Source organism: Antechinus flavipes, chromosome 2 (assembly GCF_016432865.1).
Source record: "Antechinus flavipes isolate AdamAnt ecotype Samford, QLD, Australia chromosome 2, AdamAnt_v2, whole genome shotgun sequence".
Taxonomy (NCBI): Eukaryota; Metazoa; Chordata; class Mammalia; order Dasyuromorphia; family Dasyuridae; genus Antechinus; species Antechinus flavipes.
Window position 1 is genome coordinate 377073101 of NC_067399.1, and position 22352 is coordinate 377095452.

The 22352-nt window shown below is 37.7% G+C and overlaps 1 protein-coding gene across 6 annotated transcripts in view; it reads right to left on the minus strand.

Moving 5' to 3' along the window:
- Window positions 1-345: 345 nt before the first annotated feature.
- EVL (Enah/Vasp-like) overlaps window positions 346-22352 on the minus strand; it is a 261471-nt gene continuing 239464 nt past the window's right edge. For 3 of the 6 annotated variants that reach the window (XM_051978387.1, XM_051978385.1, XM_051978386.1), the window contains exons 6-14: window positions 19383-19615; window positions 18257-18378; window positions 17887-17947; window positions 12510-12573; window positions 8663-8729; window positions 8482-8544; window positions 4359-4425; window positions 3566-3668; window positions 346-1023 (exon numbers count right to left, since the gene is read on the minus strand). In XM_051978387.1, the coding sequence (XP_051834347.1) occupies window positions 986-1023; window positions 3566-3668; window positions 4359-4425; window positions 8482-8544; window positions 8663-8729; window positions 12510-12573; window positions 17887-17947; window positions 18257-18378; window positions 19383-19615 (818 nt within the window). In that variant the 3' untranslated portion in view covers window positions 346-985. The remainder of the gene's footprint in view (window positions 1024-3565; window positions 3669-4358; window positions 4426-8481; window positions 8545-8662; window positions 8730-12509; window positions 12574-17886; window positions 17948-18256; window positions 18379-19382; window positions 19616-22352) is intronic. The other 3 variants (XM_051978388.1, XM_051978389.1, XM_051978390.1) reach the window with 3 other exon arrangements.

Sequence of the window (22352 nt, forward strand, 5' to 3'; positions counted from 1 at the left end):
TCTCTAACTTTCACAATCTTATATTCTTGTCTTTGGAACTCAATTTTCTTATCTCTCTTTTTAAAATTCTTTATTTTTAATAAATATTGTTTTTATGAGTCATGTTGGGAGAGAAAAATCAAAGGAAAAAACCATGGAAGAGATAAAAAAACAAAAAAAGTGAACATAGCAATTTTCTTATCTCTTAAATGGCCAGGGGACTTCCTTGCCTACATTACAAAGGCTTTGTGAGGATGAGATGAAATAACAGGTGGAAGAGTCCAGTACAAATGGGAGACATTGCCATTATATATATTGATGTTTTTATGGTTGATGAGACAAATCCAAGACGCCGAGAGCCAGAGCTCTGGGTGGACAGGAAACAGTTTATTACCCATATGAACACAGATACTGTGGCGCACTGACGTACCGTTTGGATATTGTGAGACCCTGGAATCCACCCACTCATCCCATGCCCCAAGCACCTCTGCCTTGTGTTTCCAGGTGGGGCCCCCACTCATGACAACTGTCCCCTTACTGTTGGCAGATGCTCCTCAGCTGCTGATGGCTGGGCCCAGGGCCCTTCTGTCTCTTAGGAAGCCAATGGTTCCTGCTGTCCTCTCTACCACTAAAAAGAAACGTCCTACACGTAGATAAACAAATACAAAATACAAAAAAGGCAACAAACAACCGAATGGGCAGTGTCAGGTGGGCTTGAGAAAATCCAGGAATTTCAGATCCTTTTTTTTTTTTTTAAATTTTTTTTTTTTTCCCTTTAGGTTAAGATTTTTTTAAATGAAGTGAATCTCAGACAGCAAAGCTTCACTGTGTGCTGAGTCTGCTAATAAAAAGGGATTCTGGACCAAGAAGGAGAGGATGGGGTGGGGTTAGGGGATGGGGTGAGAAGTGCCCTTGGAGCATCTTGGTGCCCCATGAGATGATTCAATCTTCCTAGAGTCCTGGGCCAGGCTGGAAACCCCGGGACCAGTTCGAGGCTGACCCATCACTATGTCGTGCTGATCCGGCTCAGCTCCTGCCGGATTGCTGTAGGGACAAAGGAAGAAATTGTCTCAGAAGCAGGCAGAGGCTTCCCCAGGAGTCTCAGTAATGGTGTTATAAGAGAGTCCAGTGGGTACGGGGAAGGGGGACCAGACTGGGAATCTGGATTTGCTCAGTGGCTTTGGATAAACCATATCATCTGAGAGTCAAGTCTCCTCGTGTGAAAAATGGGAATAATGATAAGTGCACTACTAACCTTACTGGACTCTTTAAGGGCTTAAACTTGGCAAACTTGATGTGAGCTATTCTAGATCTAAAAGGAACTTCAGAATCATAAGCTATAAGATCAGGGCTGGAAGAAGTTTTAGAGATTTAGCCTATTCTTTTCATTTTATAATTAAGAAAGCTGACCACATTGCTAGTAGGCCCTATTTAAATGCTAGCTGTTAAAATTTTTTAACAGAACCCTGAGAGACTTCTGTCTGTACTCCCTGAAACCCAAGAGCTGCCACAGGGTCAGAGAACTTTGGGCTGATCAAACACAGCTTCAGCTACCTCTCTGGGCTTAAAACAACCCCCTTGTTTATTGTTAATACAGTTGGTGCCAGGGGAAGAGAGGGTGGGGCAGGACAGAGAAGGGAAGGAATAGTGGGTGTGTGGAGAGCAGAGTTAATAGTTTACTTTTAGTGATTCTTTTCTCTCTGGATTCTGTATCTCTCCCTCTCCCCTTTTTCACTTATTAACTCTTTGAATCAGCATCTGATATCTGAGCAAAACCAGTGAACATTACTTCCTTTGTCTTTCTTCTCCTTAGAGTCCCAGGACCTGACTGAATTTTAGGGATCCACCTTGGGAATTGCAGAAGAAAAGAAAAGGAAAATTCCAAACTACTCCCCCTCCCCCCCTTTTTTTTTTCTGCATAAGCCATAGTTTCAATAGATGTGATAATGGTGTTAATAGTCCCAAATACCTTAAGCTAATCATCCCCTTGTTTCTTACAAATAAACAAAAAACTCAAAACACAAGTATTTCCAGCTCATTCTTGTATAGTTCTTACATCTGTTTTCCCACCACTTTGTGTGGGAAGCAGGGAGGAAATGATTTTCCCCATTTTTAGAGGAGTAAATTTGAGGCAGAGCGGTTACACGACTTGTTCAAAGTCACACATCTAGTAAGGAGGAGAGCCAAGACCACAGCAAAATTGTCCTGACTCCCATCTCACTATCCTTTCCCCTAGAAATGCAACTCCCTACAAGCTGCTTCTCTAGCTACTCCAACCACTGAAGTGGAGAGGGATGCAGCTTCTATAGACTTGGTTTTTTCTGATGGAGTGAAGAATTTGGCTAAATAATTCCAGATGGCAACCATCCTGGCTCTATCTTAGTCTTGATCAATTTTTTTTTTCTCCACAAGGGCAGATGTGACTCAGATAAAATTCCATGGGATATTATAATCAATCAGTCAATATGCATTCATTAAATGTCTGCTCTGTATCCCAAACTGATTTCTATAGAATATGGTTTCATAATGAATTGTGCCGATCTTTTTTTTTTCCTCCTACCAATTTTGCCTTCTGAAATATGCCCTACTGAGGCTGCTATAAGGAAGCTGATATGGGGAATGACCAGCACTGACTAGAGAAGTGCTAGGATACCTGGACTCTCTGGAGTTATTGATGTGGCCTTGGGAAAATGACTTCCTCATTTGGATTTTCAAGTTTCCTCATTCACAAAATTAGAGTTTGCTTTCCCCTGGACCCACTTGGCATTTAAAATCAAATTTCACCTTTTATTTCATTTCACCTTTATTGAACTCAATGAGGAGGTATCCTTATTCTTTAATATGCACACCCTCCCTCAACCAGACTGTAAGCCTCTGGAGTAGGGGCTTTCTGCTTACACACAAAAATTATATATTGATTGATCCTTTCATTTTCATGTTAATTCTGTTGACCTGAATATTCAGAATTCTAAGCAAAGGACAACTCCATAATGGGGCTTCTACTCTCCTCCCTTATTAAACGTAAAAGTCTTTTCATTTCTTAGTTTCTTCAACTATAAAATGAGGAATCTGGACTAGATAGTTAAATTCTAAGCTCTTTCCCAGCTCTGACATTCTATATTCTATTATTTTAACTTCCCTCTTACTTCTAAGGCCTTATAGACTATGATCTTATCTATGTTCTATGATCCATATTTGACCTGTGGTTCTTAATTCTAAGGTTTCTTCCATCTACGAGAATTTCGGTTTAAAAATTCCTTTCAGCTTTATGATTCTGAAGTCCCTTTCATTTCTTTTTTGGACTATGTATCTGTATATTATCTATCTACACACACATTATATATATACATATATAAAAACATACATTACCATACAGAATGTACTATATATAATTTACTAATCTATTTTTATATTGACAGATTTTTTTCTCTGCAATCTTCCCTTTTCCCATTGCCAAAGAATTCATTCCTTTTATTTTTAGCATTCTGTGTTTTAAGAATTCCCACTCACAAGGTCTGTGGTTCTTCCCATTTATGGGCCAAACCCTGCCAAATGATTTTGTAGGAAACAGATCAAGCCTATTCACCTGAGGCCCAATTTCTATTCAGTAGGACCTGCCTGGGGTCCTTACCATCAATGATTTCCTCTTTGACTTTGTGTAGCTCCCTGACCACTTCTTCCAGTATTTCCTGTGTAAGATGGGAAAAAAACAACAATAAAGCCTCCCAGAGTTAACATATGGTCATTCATTTCTTTGTCCCACTCTACTTCCCTCAAAAGAATAGTAGCTCTCGGTATTGGGGACAGTTTGGGTTTAGTTTCCTTCATCTGAAGATGGGAGGCTCAGGACTGAAGAACTGAGGAATGTCTCTATGGAATTGTGAAAGACCCAGGCTAGATCTAGGTAATAAGGGGTTCAGAGCCTCCCTAAGGGATTGTTAGTATCCCAGGGCTATCTTTAGGGTCTGGATACTTCCTAGGGGTTGGATTAGATTCTTGCCCTTTTTCTTTAATCCATCCTTCCTCCCCATCCTACCCCCTTTCCTCCCCAAAAAGAAAAGAAAAAATCAAATTAAATGGCAGCTTCAAAAAGAGTCCCCAAATGAATGTTGAAGAGTAAGGAAATTGCCAGGATGGAGAGAATTTCTTGGTTTGGTGTGACAAGTTGATTGTATAACATTTATACAAAAGAACTCCTCTTCTCCTTTGTCTACTTCCTGAGTAATAACTGACTCAAGGGCTGGTGTGCCAGCAGCAGGCAGTGGGTGGAGCAGGGTGAGTCCTAGTTCCTGAATTCTTCTTCTTTCTCTCTCCCCCTTCTTTTTTTTCCTTTCCCTCTTTCTCCTCCCTTTTTGAGGGTGAGTGGAAAGGACACTTACCTGTTTCATCCGGTCAAAATCTAAGGCATCTAGAGCACCTTCATTGCCACTACCAGCAGGCTTCATCCTAGGAAGGGGAGGGGAGAAGGAGGTAGAGCAGGAGCAGGGGATTGGCCCTCCTTACACCTTCACTCCTCCAAAATCCCCTTCGAAGGACCCCTTAATGACACGTGGGCAGCCAATGTGTACAATCTACTCACCCTTCTACCTGTCCAACCTCTGTTGTGCCGAGTCCCGTGAAACTCAAATGCTGGCTTTTTAAGTGTCAAGGGGTCCAAACCATACTGTCCTTGTCCTGACTTCTCAGAGCTCCAGGCTTGGGTTCACACTACTCTTTTTAGCTTTACCGTGGTCCCATAGCAGAGTACAGATATGAGCCCAGGAATAGTTTATCATATACAGAGTGATGGAACGATAGCCATGGACCTGAGTTTGACCAGCTCTGCCCACAGGTCAGTACCAGTTTCCTCATCTGTAAATTGGGAATACTACTACTTATACCATCTCCCTCCCAGGGCTGCCGTGAGGAAAACAATCTAAATGGGATCATACATTACCAGTAGTAATATTGCTATTAGTCCTAATAGTAATGAATATTACTGATAATTCATATTACTGTTAATACTAATAGTAATTTCAATCACTGATGGTACTTAATAATTACTAATAGCTCATATCACTAATATCTAATAGTAATGAACATTTAATATTAATAATTTAACATATATTAGTTATATGGTAATAATATATTAAATTCAATAATTAATAAAAGAGTATTACTACAAATATTTAACAATTCATATTAATTATTATTAGCAAAAATCGAGAGTTTGGTTTTGGATTAGGGATCTGGCTTTCAATCCTGCTTTCCTGGAATGACAAGGACGATCTCCTTGCTTACCCCAACTTGAGACTTTTTGCTTTTTTTCTCTCTTTCTCTGCTTTCTGGGACTCACCTATAAGATCTGGAACCCATGAGGGCGCTGCGCCTATTGAAATCTAGGAACAATATTCCCATTGATGTTGCCCGGAATCCTTTCTTCTTTTATTTCTAAGAGCTATAGAATGATTTCTAGTGCTGGTGTCAGGAGTAAGATGGGGACTTGGTTAAAAGACTAGGTGGATCATAAGAGACTCAGGGCATAGGTTCAGGTTTTTTATTTTGGAGACAGGCCTTGATGACATTCTATGGGACTGTGTGAAAAATGGAGCTGTATGACAGCAGATAGAAAGATAGCTGTGTAATACTAGACACTAGAGGCAGAGAAGTTTATTGACTTTTTCCCCCTAAGATAACTTATTTTCAAAAAGGAAAGAAGACTTCACTTTCTGACAATTAAAAAAAATTGTTAATGGATAGTTAATGAACATCTAGAAAAAAAGTGATAATCACAAGGAGGTCACATTATGTGTAGAAGTCATCTGAAACCAACTTGATTTCTTTTTTGTTGAGGGTTTGAAACTGAGATAAGGAGAATTACATAGATAGTTTGCCTAGATTTTAGCTAAGTACTTGACAATATTTCCGTGCTAATCTTATAGATAAGGTGGAGAGATAAGGACTAGATCACAAGGGAATTAAGTGGACTTGAAACTGCTCACGTAGTTGGACCTAAATGATTACTGGTTCAAAGTCAGTTTTCCAGTGAAGTGAATGAAAACCTGGGCTTGATTCTGTTCTGTTTAACATTTTTATCAATGACTACATGGAGATATTAGATAATAATAATAATGATAACAGTAGCTAACCCAAAGAGTTTTAAGGTTTGCAAAACACTTTATATATATATTGTCCCAATGTGATGTGGAAAGCTTAGGAAATCTGTTGCAAAACTAGAAAGAATTAGTTAACACTCTGAATAAAGAGTTAGGATCCAAAGATAATAAGCAGCCAAATTTGCTATGATGAAATTTAATAGGGATAAATGTTCAATTGCTCAATTATAAGATTTGGAAAATTGTATAGAATCAGACAGCAGTCTGTTGGAAAAGCTTGGTGGGGTGTTAGTGAATTCTAAGTTCAATATGTGTCAACAGTGTCACAAAGCAGATGAAAGAGGACAGGAATACTGCTTTATTTTTTCTTTTTCTTTCTTTTTAGCACCTTTTAAGCTAATTAGCTTAATAGAAGGTATAATAATTTTTGCTGACCTAATTTGTATGTTCCTGGGCCAATCCTAAGGCCATATTGGGCCTTAGTTTTGGGGACTATAAAATAAGAGGTTTGAACTTTTGTTGTTGTTCAGTCATTTTTAGTCATGTATGACTGACCCCATTTGGAGTTTTTTGGCAAAGATACTGAAGTGTTTTTGCCATTTCCTTCTCCAGTTCATTTTACAGTTGAGAAAACTTAGGAAACAGGGTTAAGTGACTGCCCAGCATCACATAGCTAATAAATGTCAAAGCCCAGACTTGAACTCTGGAAGAGGAGGCTTCCAGGTTTTTGGACCAACACTTTGTGCACTATGGCACCACTTAGGTGTCCCAGAGATTTAAACTAGCCAGTCTCTGAGGCAGGGGGTTCTTAACTACTTTTTACAGGATGGATCCCCTTGGCAGTCTGTTGAAATTCCGTCCTTTTTAGGATGTTATTTTTTTTTAATTGAAGGAAATGGTCATTTTCAATTGGAAGTTAGTGAAAAAAATATTAATTTCCCTCCTCTAACCAAGTTCTTCTGTCCCAGATTAAGAACTCTTGCTTCAAGGGTTCTTTTTCTGAATCTTGTCTATCTATTCCCTAATTGTTCTCATCAAGAAAGGAAACAAGGACTACTTTTGACATAAGATTATAAATATAGACCTGAAAGGGATCTCAGAGAACATCTAGCACCTTTCTCTCCTTACTTTACAGATGAGGAAACTGAGGTTCATGGAGATTAATACTCTTGTCTATAGTCACACAGAGGAGGAATTTGAATTCAAGTTAGGAAAAATATACCCCGAATTTCCATTCCCAGTAGCTTTAGGGTACTAGCTTCTTCAGGAACCACATCATAAATCTAGAACTGGAAAAGACCTCTGGTTATCCAGCCCAATTTCTTTCTTTCTTTTTTCTTTTTTTTCTTAATAATTATAACTTTTTATTGACAGAACCCATGCCAGGGTGATTTTTTACAACATTATCCCTTGCACTCACTTCTGTTCCGATTTTTCCCCTCCCTCCCTCCCTCAATTCCCTCCCCCAGATGGCAAGCAGTCCTATATATGTTAAATATGTCACAGTATATCTTAGATACAATATATGTGTGCAGGACCAAACAGTTCTCTTGTTGCACAGGAAGAATTGGATTCAGAAGGTAAAAGTAACCCGCAGCCCAATTTCTTTACTTTTTACTACTGAGGAAACTGAGGACCCCAACAGGAGAAGTGCTCATGGTTTCACAGGAAGCAAATCTTGACTTCAAATGTAAAACTGTAGGAGCTGCCATAAATAATAGGTTTTATATACAAGAACATGCAGAAACAGAATCATTTTTGTGGGTAACTTCTCATGTAAACATTGTAAATTTTCCTCTGAAAGAAAAGATTTTTTTTCTCTTCTACCCCTTTTTATCAACCTTGGTTGCCTCCAACTGAATAAGGTGAATTTGGGAATGAGAAGAATGTACAAGAAAAATCCAAGACAAAAAAGAGGCAAAGAAAGGAGAACACCAGGCTAGTTGGAAAGCATGAGTGAGAGACCCAATATCAATCCCTTTCTCTGTAACTTGGGTACCTTCCAGAGTTCACTTCGGCGTTTCCTTCCCTAGCAGCACGGAGCCAAAGGAGGCAGGATACCTGGGTCTGGTGAAACCTTAGCCATTATCTTACTTCAGTAAGTCACCTTTTCCTCTGAATCCCCTATGAGGGGGCTGCACCAAATGATTTCTTAGGTCCCCTCTTGATTCTAATGTTCTATGAAAACCCAGATGCCTGTGGACATACCCATTCTTGCCCACCAGAAAGGTCTTATATAGAGATGGAGAATAACCCTCCCAGAGCAAGCTGTTAGAGGACAGACACTGGAGAGATTTGGGAGTGGAAGGAAGAGGTGTTAGTTAGGTGGCAGCAGACAAGAAGAACTCCACCTCTCAGAGGATAGGTGGGGTGGGTGGTGGAACACATGGAACAGGCTATTCAATACCTAGTGTGTGGCTGTGACTGAATGGGACTCTTAGCTTCAGGGCTCTTCGCCGATGACGGGGTTCTGAGCAAGGGAATGAGACAAATAGGATTGGAGCAAGGTTTGCTGAACCCCTTGTTCACCCCCACCCCAAACCGACCCCAAACTGGCCCTCCCTGGCTTGAGGATGCTCATGGCTCACCTGGAGAGTAATGAGGCTACGGGCTTCTCCACAGAATTGCTTCTCTCCCAGGGCTTCTTCCCAGGATCTGTAGGGTGGGATAAAAGAATGTGACTTCTTAGCTTCCACCTTTCCACACTAAAGCCCACTGCTTGACTATGACTCCCTCAGATGCACCAGTTAGAATCTGGGAATCATAGGGCTAAAAATGCGGGGACATCAGGTCCGACTTCTCTTCAAGTCATGAGTTTTGTCTACAATATCCCCAGCAAGTGGTAATCCAGCTCCTCCTTCACTTAAATATCTTAGTGACTATCTCTAGAATCCTACCATTGTACAATATCATTTGTTAGACTATTTTAAAAGTATATCAAACCTTTTAGATTTTATCCATTTGCACAGCATATGTTAAAACCAACTTACTTCCCTGATCTTGACCCTTACTTTTCAAAGTAGTTCCAAATTGCATAAAATACCTGATAGTCAATAGACCAAGTCACAATGCAGACTTAAATAAATACATTTATAAAACCATCTACAAAAGTGAGGGAGGAATATTCATCATCATGATGCTTCTTTTCATATGAATACATGACTTAAACATAAAGGTTGTATCATTAAAAAAACACAAAATAGGTGGCCATATCCTTGATTAAGTAAGTGTGATTAGCCAATTAATTAATTATGATTAAATGTGATCAATTAAGTGTGTCTAGGGGAAGAAGGAAGAATAGAGGAGATTACAAAAAAATAAAAGGAGTAATTTCCATCGATACTGAAAAACATTTGCATGAGTAACCCAATTGTGCTTAAGAACTTGTTTCTCACTGGGTCAGTCCTCTATTGCATAGGGTAAAAGGGGAAAATGTGAATTGGGTGAAAAAGTCTTCACATTATTTATCTCTTAATAAAGATCTGCTGTTCCACTGGTAGGTAGGCAATTAACATATATTAAAAAGTCAAGAACCATAAAGTCAAGAAGGCTTGCACTTCAAGCCTTCAAGTGGACGAGTAATCAAAGTCTAAGAACTTGTAGTTCTTTTTTTCTATGTTTGATTGTTTTTTTTAAACATTATTTTGTTTTCAACATTCACCTTTGCAAAACCTTGTGTTCCAATTTTTCCCCATCTTCCCCCCTCTCCCCCTTCCCCAAATCAACAAGCAATCTGATATAGGTTAAACAGAATATGTAGTTTTCAAAAAAAGAATTACAAATAACCATGTGAAAAATAGTTTCAAATCCTTAGTAGTAAAAGAAATTCAAATGAGAATAACTCAAAGTTCACTTCATAACCAGAAAATTAGTAAGGATGACAAGAATAGAAACTTTATAGGAGACTAGCAAACTAATACATTATTAGTGGACTGTGAATTTGTCCAACCATTCTGAACAACAATGTAATAAAAGTAACAAAATTTCCACACTTTTCAATGCAGAGATCTCTCTGTTAGGCTAATGATCAAGAAAGCAAAAGATAGAAAACTCCTATATATACTACTTTTTGTTGTAGCAAAGAACTGGAAACAAAGTGGGAACTCATTTGTACTATTTGAACTGAAGTGATTTAAGTAAATATGGTAAGTGAATGTAATGAAATATTATTACAGTATAATAAATGGTGAATATAAGGAATTCAGAGAAATACAGGAAAACATATATACTAATGCATGGTAAGTAAACAGAACTAATAAAGTAGACATAATGCAAATAAAAAAGAACAATGTAGGATGGAAGAAAAAAAAAGTGCCTACAATGTGCCAGGAATTATGCTAAGCACTTTACAATTATTCTCTCATATAATCCTCACAACAACCTTAAAAGGTAGCTGCTATTATTAACCCCATTTTACAGATAAGGAAACTAAAGCAGATAGAACTTAAATGATCTGCCCAGGATCACACAACTAGTATCTGAAATTGGTTTTGAGTTAAGGTCTTTCTGACTCTGGGTCAGTGAATCATCCAGCCAAACCAAAACTGAATTAAAATATTTATAATAACTTAATTTAGCTCCAAAGAAAAGAAATAGTGCTCTTCTTCTCTTTTAATGGTAAATAGGGGTAATAGGGGATGTAAGATGTCTTTGTTTTCAGATACAGTATTGCTTAGGTGGCTCAACTTAAAAAAACAAAACAGAACAATAAATCACATACCACTTTGTTCTAAGTAAAGTTTTGCTGGTTTAGAGACATGGATATATTTGAAAATAAGTGTAATGTATAACCAGTTAAGGGATCTTGGACAAATCACTTAAATTTTAGCACTCTAGGCATTTCTCTAGAACTTGAAGTTACTTACAAATTGCTTGGCTTTATGGGAGAAAGATTTTCTATATTGGGCAATTTTTATAAGCATGAAATATAATAGGCCTTGGGCCATCTCTCTAGTTCCCTATCAGAAAAAGACAAAAACTTGACAGAATTCAGTTGAAGTTACTAGAGTCCTAAATTTAGTTTCATTTAAAAGTCCAGTGCTAATATATATATATATATTTTCACAGCAAATTTTCTTTAATCTCATCTGGACACATGTGCCTAAGATTTTTCCATTACTCTTCTGGGGAGGCTAAATTGCCTCGTATTCATCACTTCAGAGATGCCTTTGCAACCAAATGAGTTGAAAAGAGACAGGAAAAATGATCAAGCCTTCATTTGAAAACTTCTGGAATTCAAACATCTCTAATAGCTGTAAGAAGCAGTCCTAATTAAACTGGGCCCAGGAGCTGGGTAAGTCATGTTCCTCCAGTGAGATTCCTTAACTCCCTGCTCCAGAAGCTCCAGAGGCTCAGTTTTCTCATCTGCAAAATGAGCTGGAGAAGGAAAAGGCAAACAGTTCTAGTATCTTTTTTAAGGAAATCCTAAAAGGGGTCACAAAGGGTTGGACACAGCTAAAAATGGCTGAACAATGTGGTCCAAAGGAAGGGCAAAGTCTAGAATGGATGCTTCAAAGTCCTGTGTTAATAAAATTTTAAACTAAATGTATATTAGGAACAGCTTCATTAGCATGAAGTAGAACATTTAATCAGTAGGCACAGTGGTAGTTTGGAAGACTGAAGGTAAGGCTATCCTTAAAGACAGTTAACAAGCTATATGTCATGGCTGTTGACTCAACCATCATCCTTAAACAGTCCCTTTACAATAATATGGCTGGCCTTGAGAAGATTGGGCTAAATTTTATGGATCATCAAAAAGGCATTAGCTAACCTAAATATATATATATTTTAAATAGTCTCATGTTTTTATATATATATTTCCCATTGTTTATATTTGTTTTCTTTTGACAAAACTTATTTTTCTAAAAATCAATACCGATAAATTTGTTGACTTTTTTTAGAAAGAAAGGAAATGTGATGGTAAAACAAAAGGCAACAATGAAACTTAAACCAAAATTAGATTAAATAAATATGGCAGAAAGAATAGAGCTTTGGAGTCAAAAGACAGGTTTAAATCCTGGCTCTACTCCTGCTTAGGAGTAGAAAAACCATTTATTTCCTAATGCTGGTAGTTTTCTTATTTGTAAAACGATAGACTTGAATTAGCTGACCTCTAAGGAATCTTCTAGTTTTAACATTCTGTAATCATTTGATTTTGTGATTTGGATTCAAGCTGTGAGCTCCTTCCTCCTTGATGGGATTCTATGTTCAGTGAGTCAAAATGTCTTCCCACATCTAACATTCTAATGAAAATTAAGATTATATAAGATTCCTCTTATAATGTAGACCCTTCTCTTCTGGAGCTTTTAAAGAATCTACCTTGAGGAGAGAGCCAGTTCTTAGTTGGATTCTATCATGAAAGTCTCCATCAGACAGAATACAGACAGTGTTTGATCTGGGACAAAAGTTTCTGCCGTCAACTAGGTTTGTGCTTACCTGAGGCATTTGGTGGCTGTCCAGCCCCTCGGGTCCCTGGGGAAGGCGAGGTGCTAGATTCTTCCTGTAAACAAAATATAGGACATCCTGTCAGTGCCTGGATGCTGTCAGCCTTAACTAGTCATACAAATGAATAATATGAGGCTGGAATCTTTTGGATGTCTTGTCAAGGACAATAATAGCAGGTGGTTCTCTGATCACCTGAAAAAATGATATCTATAGGCCTTCAGGACTGTTTCCTTCCATGAGGAAGTGTGAAATAATAGAGAGCCAGCCTCAAAGTCAGGAACAACTTGGTTTTGTCAAGACTTTCCTTTGACATAAACTGGTGTAATGAACCTGGGTAAGTCCTAACAATTCCATGGTCATTTTTGTAATTTTGATACTCTCAGAACTGAGAATTACAGAGAAGGTGCTGACTTATATTGGTAGAGGGCATTTCCTCTCTCAATAATATCCAAATCCCAGTCTGTAGATTGCAAGACTGAATTTTATCTAAACTATGTCATGTCTCATTGTATAGTCTCCACTGCGCAACATCCTACAGCTGGTGATTAGTTAATGGTTTCAGTAACTGAAGCACTGCCTCAAGGACTGAGTCCCAGATCCTAGGTTTGAGACTCAATGCTTTTTTAAAAATTTAATTAATTTATTTTTTAGATTATATATGTATATATATTTTTTACACATTTCCATATGAGTCATGGTGTGAGAGAAAAATCAGAACAAAAGGAAAAAAAAACAAAGAAAAAAAGGTGAAAATATAGGCATTGATTCACATTCAATTACAATATTTCTCTCTGAATGCAAATGGCATTTTCTATCCAAAGTTTATTGGAACTGCCTTGGATCACTAAATTGCTGAAAATAGTTGATCATCACACAATCTTTTGTTGCTATGCACAATGTTTTACTGGTTTTGCTTGCTTCACTCAGCATCAGTTCATAGAAATCTTTCCAGACTTTTCTAAAATTGATCTGTTTATCATTTTTATGGAACAATAATATTCCATTATTTTCATAAGCCATAACTTATTCAGTCATTTCTTAATTGATGGGTATTCATTTTCTAATTCTTTGACACTACAAAAAGAGCTACTATAAACATTTTTGCACATTTTTTGGTGTGTTTGGGTTGGACATTCTGTACCTTATTTGTGTCTAATATGGGCATATAGGGGCTGCTACATAATGACTTGTATAAATGACATTACTGAGGATATGTATGATCAGAAAAGATGACTAAGTTATATAGTGAGAAGAACCAAGAAGAGAATAAACATTTATATAGTATCTTCTATGTATTAGGATAACTCATACTCACAACCTCCCTCTGAGACAGGTGTAATTATTAACACCACTTTATAGGTAAGGAAACCAAGGCAGCTTTGCTAGTAAGTATCTGAGGCTGGATTTGAACTCAAGTTAAGATTACTTGCTTAGGGAGTCTTAGGGAAATAGAGGGAAAAAAATGTTGAACTCAAAATCTTACAAAAATGAATGTTGCTAATCTTTACATGAAATAGGTAAAAAACAACAATCAAAAGGTCTAGTATTCTATCCACTGCAACTTCCTAGCTGCCTTATGACAGATGAACAGCTGGAGTGAAAGTAGTACATTTACAATTCAAAGGAAAGCTCAGGGAGACCTCATAAAGCTGGTTCCTTTAGTTCTCTATGTAGCATGAATGGGAACATATGAACAAAAATACATCAAGATGAAAAAGACCTGAAAGAACTATGATCTGCTTTGGTTAAGAAATGCTCACAAAGTAAAAGTCTGAATGAGGTTTTAGTTTTCATTAGAATGTAAGCTCTTTGATCATTATATACAGCAACAAGACTATATGATGATCAGTTCTGATGGATGTGACTTTTTCCAACAATATACTGTACTGTCTGGAATATGAAAGAGATGCTGGCTTCTAAAAGGCAATCCAGAGGGAAAGAAGTTTGAAATGTGAAAATTTGATTGAAATTAAATTTGATTTGAATTTAATTTGAAAATAAAAATTAATCATGATCCTTGTCATGGATCCACCCCCAGAAACAGTTTCTCTCTTGTTGATCCCTTTCAAATCATCATTTGTGATCGAAATTTGCCTGTAGTAATCATATACTCCCAGGAACACTTTGCATTTTGTTTGTTTTTCAGCTTCCTCCCTGACTTTGGAAGAGGGGGCAGAGTTGAGTAGGAAGGGGAATTGGTGCTACTTCAGGAACTCTGCTTTCAGACCTAAAGCTCTTACTTGATCTTTTGGTCCTTTCTGAATATCCTAATATCTAAGAGGGGCACCATTGCACCCTAGACACAGCACTATTCTGGGAATTAAAGGGTCTGGATTTCTGTCTTGTCTCTGTTACCATTCACAATGTGATCTTAGGCAAATCATTTCTAAGATCTCATTAGTCATCTGTAAAATGAAAACAACTGAACAAGATCATCAAATCGTGTCCCAGATTTAGAGCTGGAAGAAGCATTATCTAGTGCAGTCTCCTCATTTTACAGATGAGGAAGCAGAGGCATAGAAAGGGAGAGTGATTTTTTTCCTAGAAAAAAAGGGTGTTTTCTTTCACCCTTGACTCTTATGGAAACATTTTACATGACTACACATGTATAACTTACATTGAATTGCTTCTCAATATGAGTATAAGGAGAAAGGGGGGGAATTTGGAATTCAAAGTTTATAAACTTTGATCATCATATAGTCTTGTTGCTGTATATAATGATCAAAGAGCTTACATTCTAATGAAAACTAAAACCTCATTCAGACTTTCACTTTGTGAACATTTCTTAACCAAAGCAGATCATAGTTCTTTCAGGTCTTTTTCATCTTGATGTATTTTTGTTCATATGTTCCCATTCATGCTACATAGAGAACTAAAGGAACCAGCTTTATGAGGTCTCCCTGAGCTTTCCTTTGAATTGTAAATGTACTACTTTCACTCCAGCTGTTCATCTGTCATAAGGCAGCTAGGAAGTTGCAGTGGATAGAATACTAGACCTTTTGATTGTTGTTTTTTACCTATTTCATGTAAAGATTAGCAACATTCATTTTTGTAAGATTTTGAGTTCAACATTTTTTTCCCTCTATTTCCCTAAGACCATATGGCAGAAATGGAATGGAGCACTTTGGATGCAGTGTTCTTCATCTTCTGACCCATTTATTTCTTTTACACTTGCTTCCCTCAGTTGCTCTACCAGTTAGCTCCACAGACTTACCAGCAATTCATCAAATACTCCTGTGTCTTTGCATTTGCTGTGTCCTCCATTCCTGGAATGACTTCCTTCAAGACTCAGGTAAAATTCTACCTATACTAAAAGTCTTTCTCTCTCATCTACTACTGTATTCATCTTCCTTCTCTCTCTGTCTCTGTTTCTGAATCTTTCTGTTTATATGAATACAAAGTAAATAATATTACAAAATGTGTAATATGTGTGATATCTACCTAATTGCTGACATGTTTTTTTCTTAACTAGACTGAATTCCTTGAGGGCAGGACCATCTTTCTGCCTTTCTTTGTATCTCTAGTGCTTAGCCCAGTGTCCTATACATTTATTGTTCAGTCATTCAGTCATGTCCAACTCTTTGTGACCACAGCGCCCATAGTTTGCAAGGAGTTTTCTTGACAAAGATACTAGTATAGTTTACCATTTTCTTCTCTAATGAATTAAGGCAAGTAGGATTAAGTGATTTGCCCAGGATCTCACAGCTACTAAGTATCAAAGGCTAAATTTGTACTCAGGTCTTTCTGACTCCAGACCTAGTGCTCTCTCCCCGAGCCACTATTGAGCATCATTTAAAAAAATGTTTGTTGATTTGATTTTTCACTGTACCACATTATTCTTTTATTCTTCACTCTTAATTGATTCACCTCAGACATTTCCAGAGATGGAGGCCAATTTCTCTAAAACTGTTAAATTCTATGCTGAGGGAAGCTTCCCTTTTCCCAGTGTTACAATTATGTCAACATGAGATCTTGGAAACCCAGGAGGGGTTAATCAAGAAAGTTAAGTAGATTAAACAGGGTAATCAGAATAACTAGAGGTTGTGTTTTGATGGCACAAGAGCTTCACACTACCTCATTTGGCTGGCTGCCGTAATTCAACAAAATGACAGGCTGGGCCTTCAATTTCCCATTATACTATGTTATTGTGAAAACTTTTGTTTAGAGGAAAAGTATTCCTTTGGACACTTTTAGGATCTTCAAGTCACTTACAGATTTATGCTGTTCTCTTAACCTGAAATGCGTGCTCTTCTTTCCCTTTCCCTTCCTCTTCTTAGCTGTGGATACACTGTACTTTATTTCTTTTTAAAAATTTCTTAATTTTAAATTTAGTATTTTATTTTCCCCCAGTTACATGTAAAACCAATTTTTAACACTGTTTTTATAAACTTTGAATTCCAAATTTCCCCCCTTTCTCCTTATACTCATATTGAGAAGCAATTCAATGTAAGTTATACATGTGTGGTCATGTAAAATGTTTCCATAAGAGTCAAGGGTGAAAGAAAACATAAATCAAAAAAACCCCAAAACCCTCAAGAAAAATTAAGAAAGTTAAAAAAAAAAGTATGCTTCTATCTACATTCAGACACCTTCAGTTTTTTCTTTGGATATGGATAGCATTTTTCAACATAAGTCCTTCAAACTTCTGTTGGATCATTGTATTTCTGAGAATAACAAAGTCATTTACAGCTAATCATCTTACAATATTGCTCTTACTTTGTAAACAGCATAACATTTCCCTTTGTATCAGCTCATAGAAGTCTTTCTAAATTTTCTTGAGAGCATCCTATTCATTTCTTATAGCTCAATAGTATACTATCATTGTGCTTTCTTTAGAGTCCAAATAAAATGCCATTTCTTTGGGGCTCTTATTCCTCTTGGACTTCACATTGTATTATTTCTGGGCCTCTCAGATTAAGTCATAACATTTTCTTTGAATCATTGCATTAAAAACTGTCTTTTGGTAGGGACTATGTCTTAACCAAACTTTGAATCTCTTCTGGTGCCTTCATACTAGACACATATAATAAGCCATGAATCTTTGGAGTTGGATAGATATAGTCTGACTTCTCATACATTCCATACAATAAGTTGTAGGACTGAGGATTTAACATCAGAAGGGACTTTAACCCAATGCATTCATCTGAAGGATGAAGATACTGAATCTAGAGGAAGAAAGTGATTTGTCTAACTTTACCCAAATAGTAAGAAGAAGAGCTGGGACTGAGAAGGCTTAGAAGAACTTACTTTTCCTGACTTAGCAATTTAGGGATTTTTTTTCCCTATGCAAACCATACTGACTCTGTTTTTGTTCAGTGGGATGAAATTGGATTATGGAAGCCCCATAGGAGCCATTGTTAATGCTTACGGTTTGGCTTTCATCTTCCTTTCTATCTGCTGGCTTGTCAGTCTGGGATGCTGCTTTTCTCCTAGGTAAAGGAAAAGAGAGAGAGTACATGTCCATCACTCCAAATTCCTGCATAAGCACACCTTATTAGGATCCTCTGAGCTCAAAGCTTCCTCAGTGAGTGGCCACATCTTGGGCTCATGCCATATTTCAGGGCTAAGGCTCTCCTGGGTAAGGTATACAAGGAGCAATAAGAGGTCCCACAGGGACCCTGGCCTTTCCAGCCCTGTCTCTTACTAGAGCCGCCACAGATTCTGTACACCTTGCTCCAGGGATGGGGCTGGAGTGTGGGTACCACGGAGGGGGAGGCTGCTCCCAAGATCCCACAAACCTCTTGGCCAGCAGTTTGTTCATTTCCTCCATGAGACCTCCGCCACCGCCACCACTGCTCGTCCGGTTGGCTTCTGACTTGGAAGTTCCACTGGGACTGGAAACCCCCGAGCCATCTTCTGGCTAAAGACAGAGAAGATGATACTCTAGGAATTTTGGGGATGGGGGTAGGGAGAAAATAGAGGAGGTAATAATGGCAAGAGAAATTATTGGGGACATTAGATCACTTAAAACCATGGAATTCTAGAGTTAGAAGTGACCTCAGAATCATAGAACATAGAACATAAACTGGAATGAATGTCAGTGATCACTCAATCCAACTGATTCATTGCATAAGAGAAGAAGGGACTTAATAAGATCATGGATTTAGAGCTGAAGTAGAGTTTGGTGATCATGAAATCCAAACCCCTCATTTTACAAATGAGGAAACTAAAGTCAGAGAAATTAAATCACACAGTTAAGTGTCTGAGGCAGCTAGGAAGCAACCCCGGTTTTGCTGATTCCAAATCCAGCAAGCTGGAGATAGGGTGAACAATAGAACTTGGTCCAGATAGAGTAAACAATAGAACTTGGTCCAGATAGAGTGAACAATAGAGCTTAGTCCAGCCAGTTGACTACTGAACTGTGCAGGGGTGCTGGAGAGGGGACAAATATTTCCTGGGCAGAGGATGGAGAATACAAACAAAAAAAGCAGAAAGGAGCAGGAGCCTTCCCTGAATTATAGACAGCCAATCTTCACAGATAACATTTACAGAGTCACAGGATATCAGAACTGAAAGGGCCCTCAGAGATCACCTAGTCTCATCCCCCCATTTTAGAGAAAAGGAAGATGAGTCGCAGAAAAGTTGTTAACTGTATGAGGTTACACAGAGAGTGAATAACATAAATGAGTTTCAGATCTAGATTCTCTGACAATTTAGTCAGTATCTTTTCTAGTTCATCCTATTTTGCAGAGGAGAAAACTGAAGGGAAATGATTTGCTAAGATCTTGCAGTGAGTTAATTTAATATATATATATATTTTTTACTACATCTTATTATGAAAGTTCTTTAGGGAAAATTTTAGGGAGATGGGAAAAGGAGGAACCAGGTAGGGCTGGTTTTTGCCCAGTAAGTCCCCCCACTCACCCGCTGGACTCTCCGTAGTTTTGCACCTGCCAGTGCTGCTGCAAGTCCAGATACTGAAGCATCGTCATGGATGGCGCTTTGCACTCCACTGATTGGCAGTGGTGGCGGTGGTGGTGGTGGAGCTGCCCCTGTGAGTGGAGGGGGCACTGGTGGTGGGGGCGGCGGGGGCGGCCCCCCTGAAGGTATAGAGGCAGTGGCTGTGGACGAAGGGTGTCCTGGGGGGAGGATGGGACCTAGGAACATGACAATACCTGGTCAGTAATGCAAAGCTCTTTCAATATCTCCATCCTGCTTCCTCTCTCAGGTCAGGGCTTACCCATCTCTGAATTTCTGGCAAAGATCCTGGAAGGTCTAAGGGCTCTTCCCTTCTGAGAAATTAAGGGGATCTTAAGAGCAGCCTCTTTTAAGAAGCATTCTGAGAGCTTTCCTTCCCTTCCTCCATCTCTCCTTTTTTTCTCACTTCTTTCTCAGTGTGTAGGGACAATATGATAATAGTAATAATATTAATAACAACAACAACAATAGCTTACATTTTTAAGAGTCCTTCATATTTTAGAAAGCAACCTCCTTCCAACAACCCCTAAGTTAGATAGCCCAAGTATATCTATCCTTATTTTATAAATGCAGAGAGATATGACCTGCCCAGAATCACCCCTTTAATAAGCATAGAAACCAAGTGTCTCAATTCATATGATCATTCATCCTATCTCACAGTCTCCCAGCTATCATAAACTTGCTTACATGTTGTTGGTTATGAATTAAAATTGTTTGTTCCAATTATGTCTCCTTAGTGAAAGAGTAATAATAAATAAAAGTTAATTATAAATATTTATTTCATGCCTGCTATATGCCAGTACTGTGCTAGCTCTGAGAATACAAATATAAAAAAAGACCAAAAAAAAAAGTTCCTATTCTCAAAGAGCTTCCAATAAAATAAGGGAAGATAACACACAAAAGGAAACTTAAAGGTGTGGGGGATACGTGTAAAGTGTAGGTGCTCGATGTAGGAGCATGGTGGAGAAGTCACAGAAGTTCCAAAATGTTACATTCAGTGGGAAGTGAGAAGATGTAGATCACTAAGACACTTTGTAGTAGTCCATAAGGACAAAGCTAATTTTTTAAAAAATAAAACTGATATTTTAATTTCAAATGCCATGAAGTATTTTTTAGATTTGTGTCTGTCCAAAGTATCTAGAATGGTGGTTCTGGTAGACAGTGCTTGCTGGTTACTTGGTCTTGAGTATAACGATATAAGATATTTGGAACATGGAGATAGAAAGGCAGAGAAATTCCTAAGAAAGCAAGTGATTTCTTATGATATGAAGGTGTCTGGAGGTAAGTAAATGACTTATAAAAGAATTGTAGAATATCAGAGATGGAAAGAATGAAAGAATGTAGATGACAAAAGCTGGAAGGAACATTACAGTTATAAAAGACAGAATGTTACAAGAGGAAAGAGTCTTAAAATAAGAACTTTCTATGTTACAATAGTAAAGGGCTTTATTATGAAACTATAGATCATCATAGCTGGAAGGAGTATCAAAATCCAGAATGTCAAAGCTAGCAGGACCTTAGAATTATAAGACACATTACATTAAAGTTGAGATGGACCTAGAGATTATCTAGCTCAATATCATTACACATAAGAAAACTGAGATCCACAGAATTTAAGTGTCTTATTCAACATTATACTCTGACAGAGAGAACTGAGGAATCCTAACTCCTAACCCTACATACATGCTGAATCTTAATTGAATGAATTCTGTTTAGTAAAGCTTAAGTTCTGTGTTCTTCACTGAAATAGAATTATGTGAAAATAGAGACATGATAAAAGACATGAATATGTCTTAAGTTTATTTTTTAAGAGGCAATTGGTGTTAAGTGACTTGCCCAGGGTCATACAGCTAATTGTCTGAGGTTGAATTTGAATTCAAGTCATTCTAACTCCATTCTAACTCCAGTGCTATTGCAATAACTACTGTGCTACCTAACTGCCCTATTCCTATAAAGCAATTTCCTCCTGACAATCCTTTTTATAACTATTTTAAAGACAAGGAAACTAGGCTCACAGAAGGCAATAATTAGCTAACAAATATTAGAAGTGAGATTTCAACTTGGGTTATTCTATCTTCCAGTCTTTTCCTAAATCAAACTGCCTTTCCATAGAATGTATATGTGATCATTCTTCTATTAAGAACACTTAAATAATCTGGACACTCAACTGATCAACTCTCTTGAATGACCAAGAGTTGACTTCATTTGGTTTCCTCTCACTTTTTTCCCCAGAAAAATCGATCACTGGGGCCTTGCTATTGAAGGTAAATTTCCTGCTAAATCTTCAGTGGATCAGCTAGGCTTCTCTGTTAACCACAAAATCACACGGCCTTGGGAATATAAAATGGCAGAAAGGGGACCCTATAGAAGAACAATTTTAAAAATAGGATCTGGGGACCTCTGGGGTCACCAAAATTCTTTTAAGATAGTCCATAAGGACAAAACTATTTTCCCAAAATAATTCTAAGATATTTTAATTTTAAATAATGTGAATAGCAATAGATTTGTCACATAAACAAAAGCTCTGTTAAATAGTCCTCAATAATTTTTAAGAGTGTAAAGGAGAACAAAAAGTTGAGAACTGTTACTGAAGAACATATAATCCCAACCATCATGAATGAAGACCCTCAGGTCTAGAGAAGCACTACTCCACTATTGCCCACTTCAACCCACCCTCCTTTGAAGTGATTTTTATTAAAATTTATGTATATGCCAATTATATCTCTCTCCCTCCCCCTTAATAAAACCCCAATGTCCAGAAGCCTGGGTTACAACTAATTTCCCTGTTTCTTCTTTGTTTTTCCTTCTCCTCAGAGGGTAAAGATGGAGGCCTTCATAATATGTCTCTCCATCAAAAACATCCCATGTATGGCATAGTACCCTGTGATGGATATCAATGAATAAGATATAGGGCAT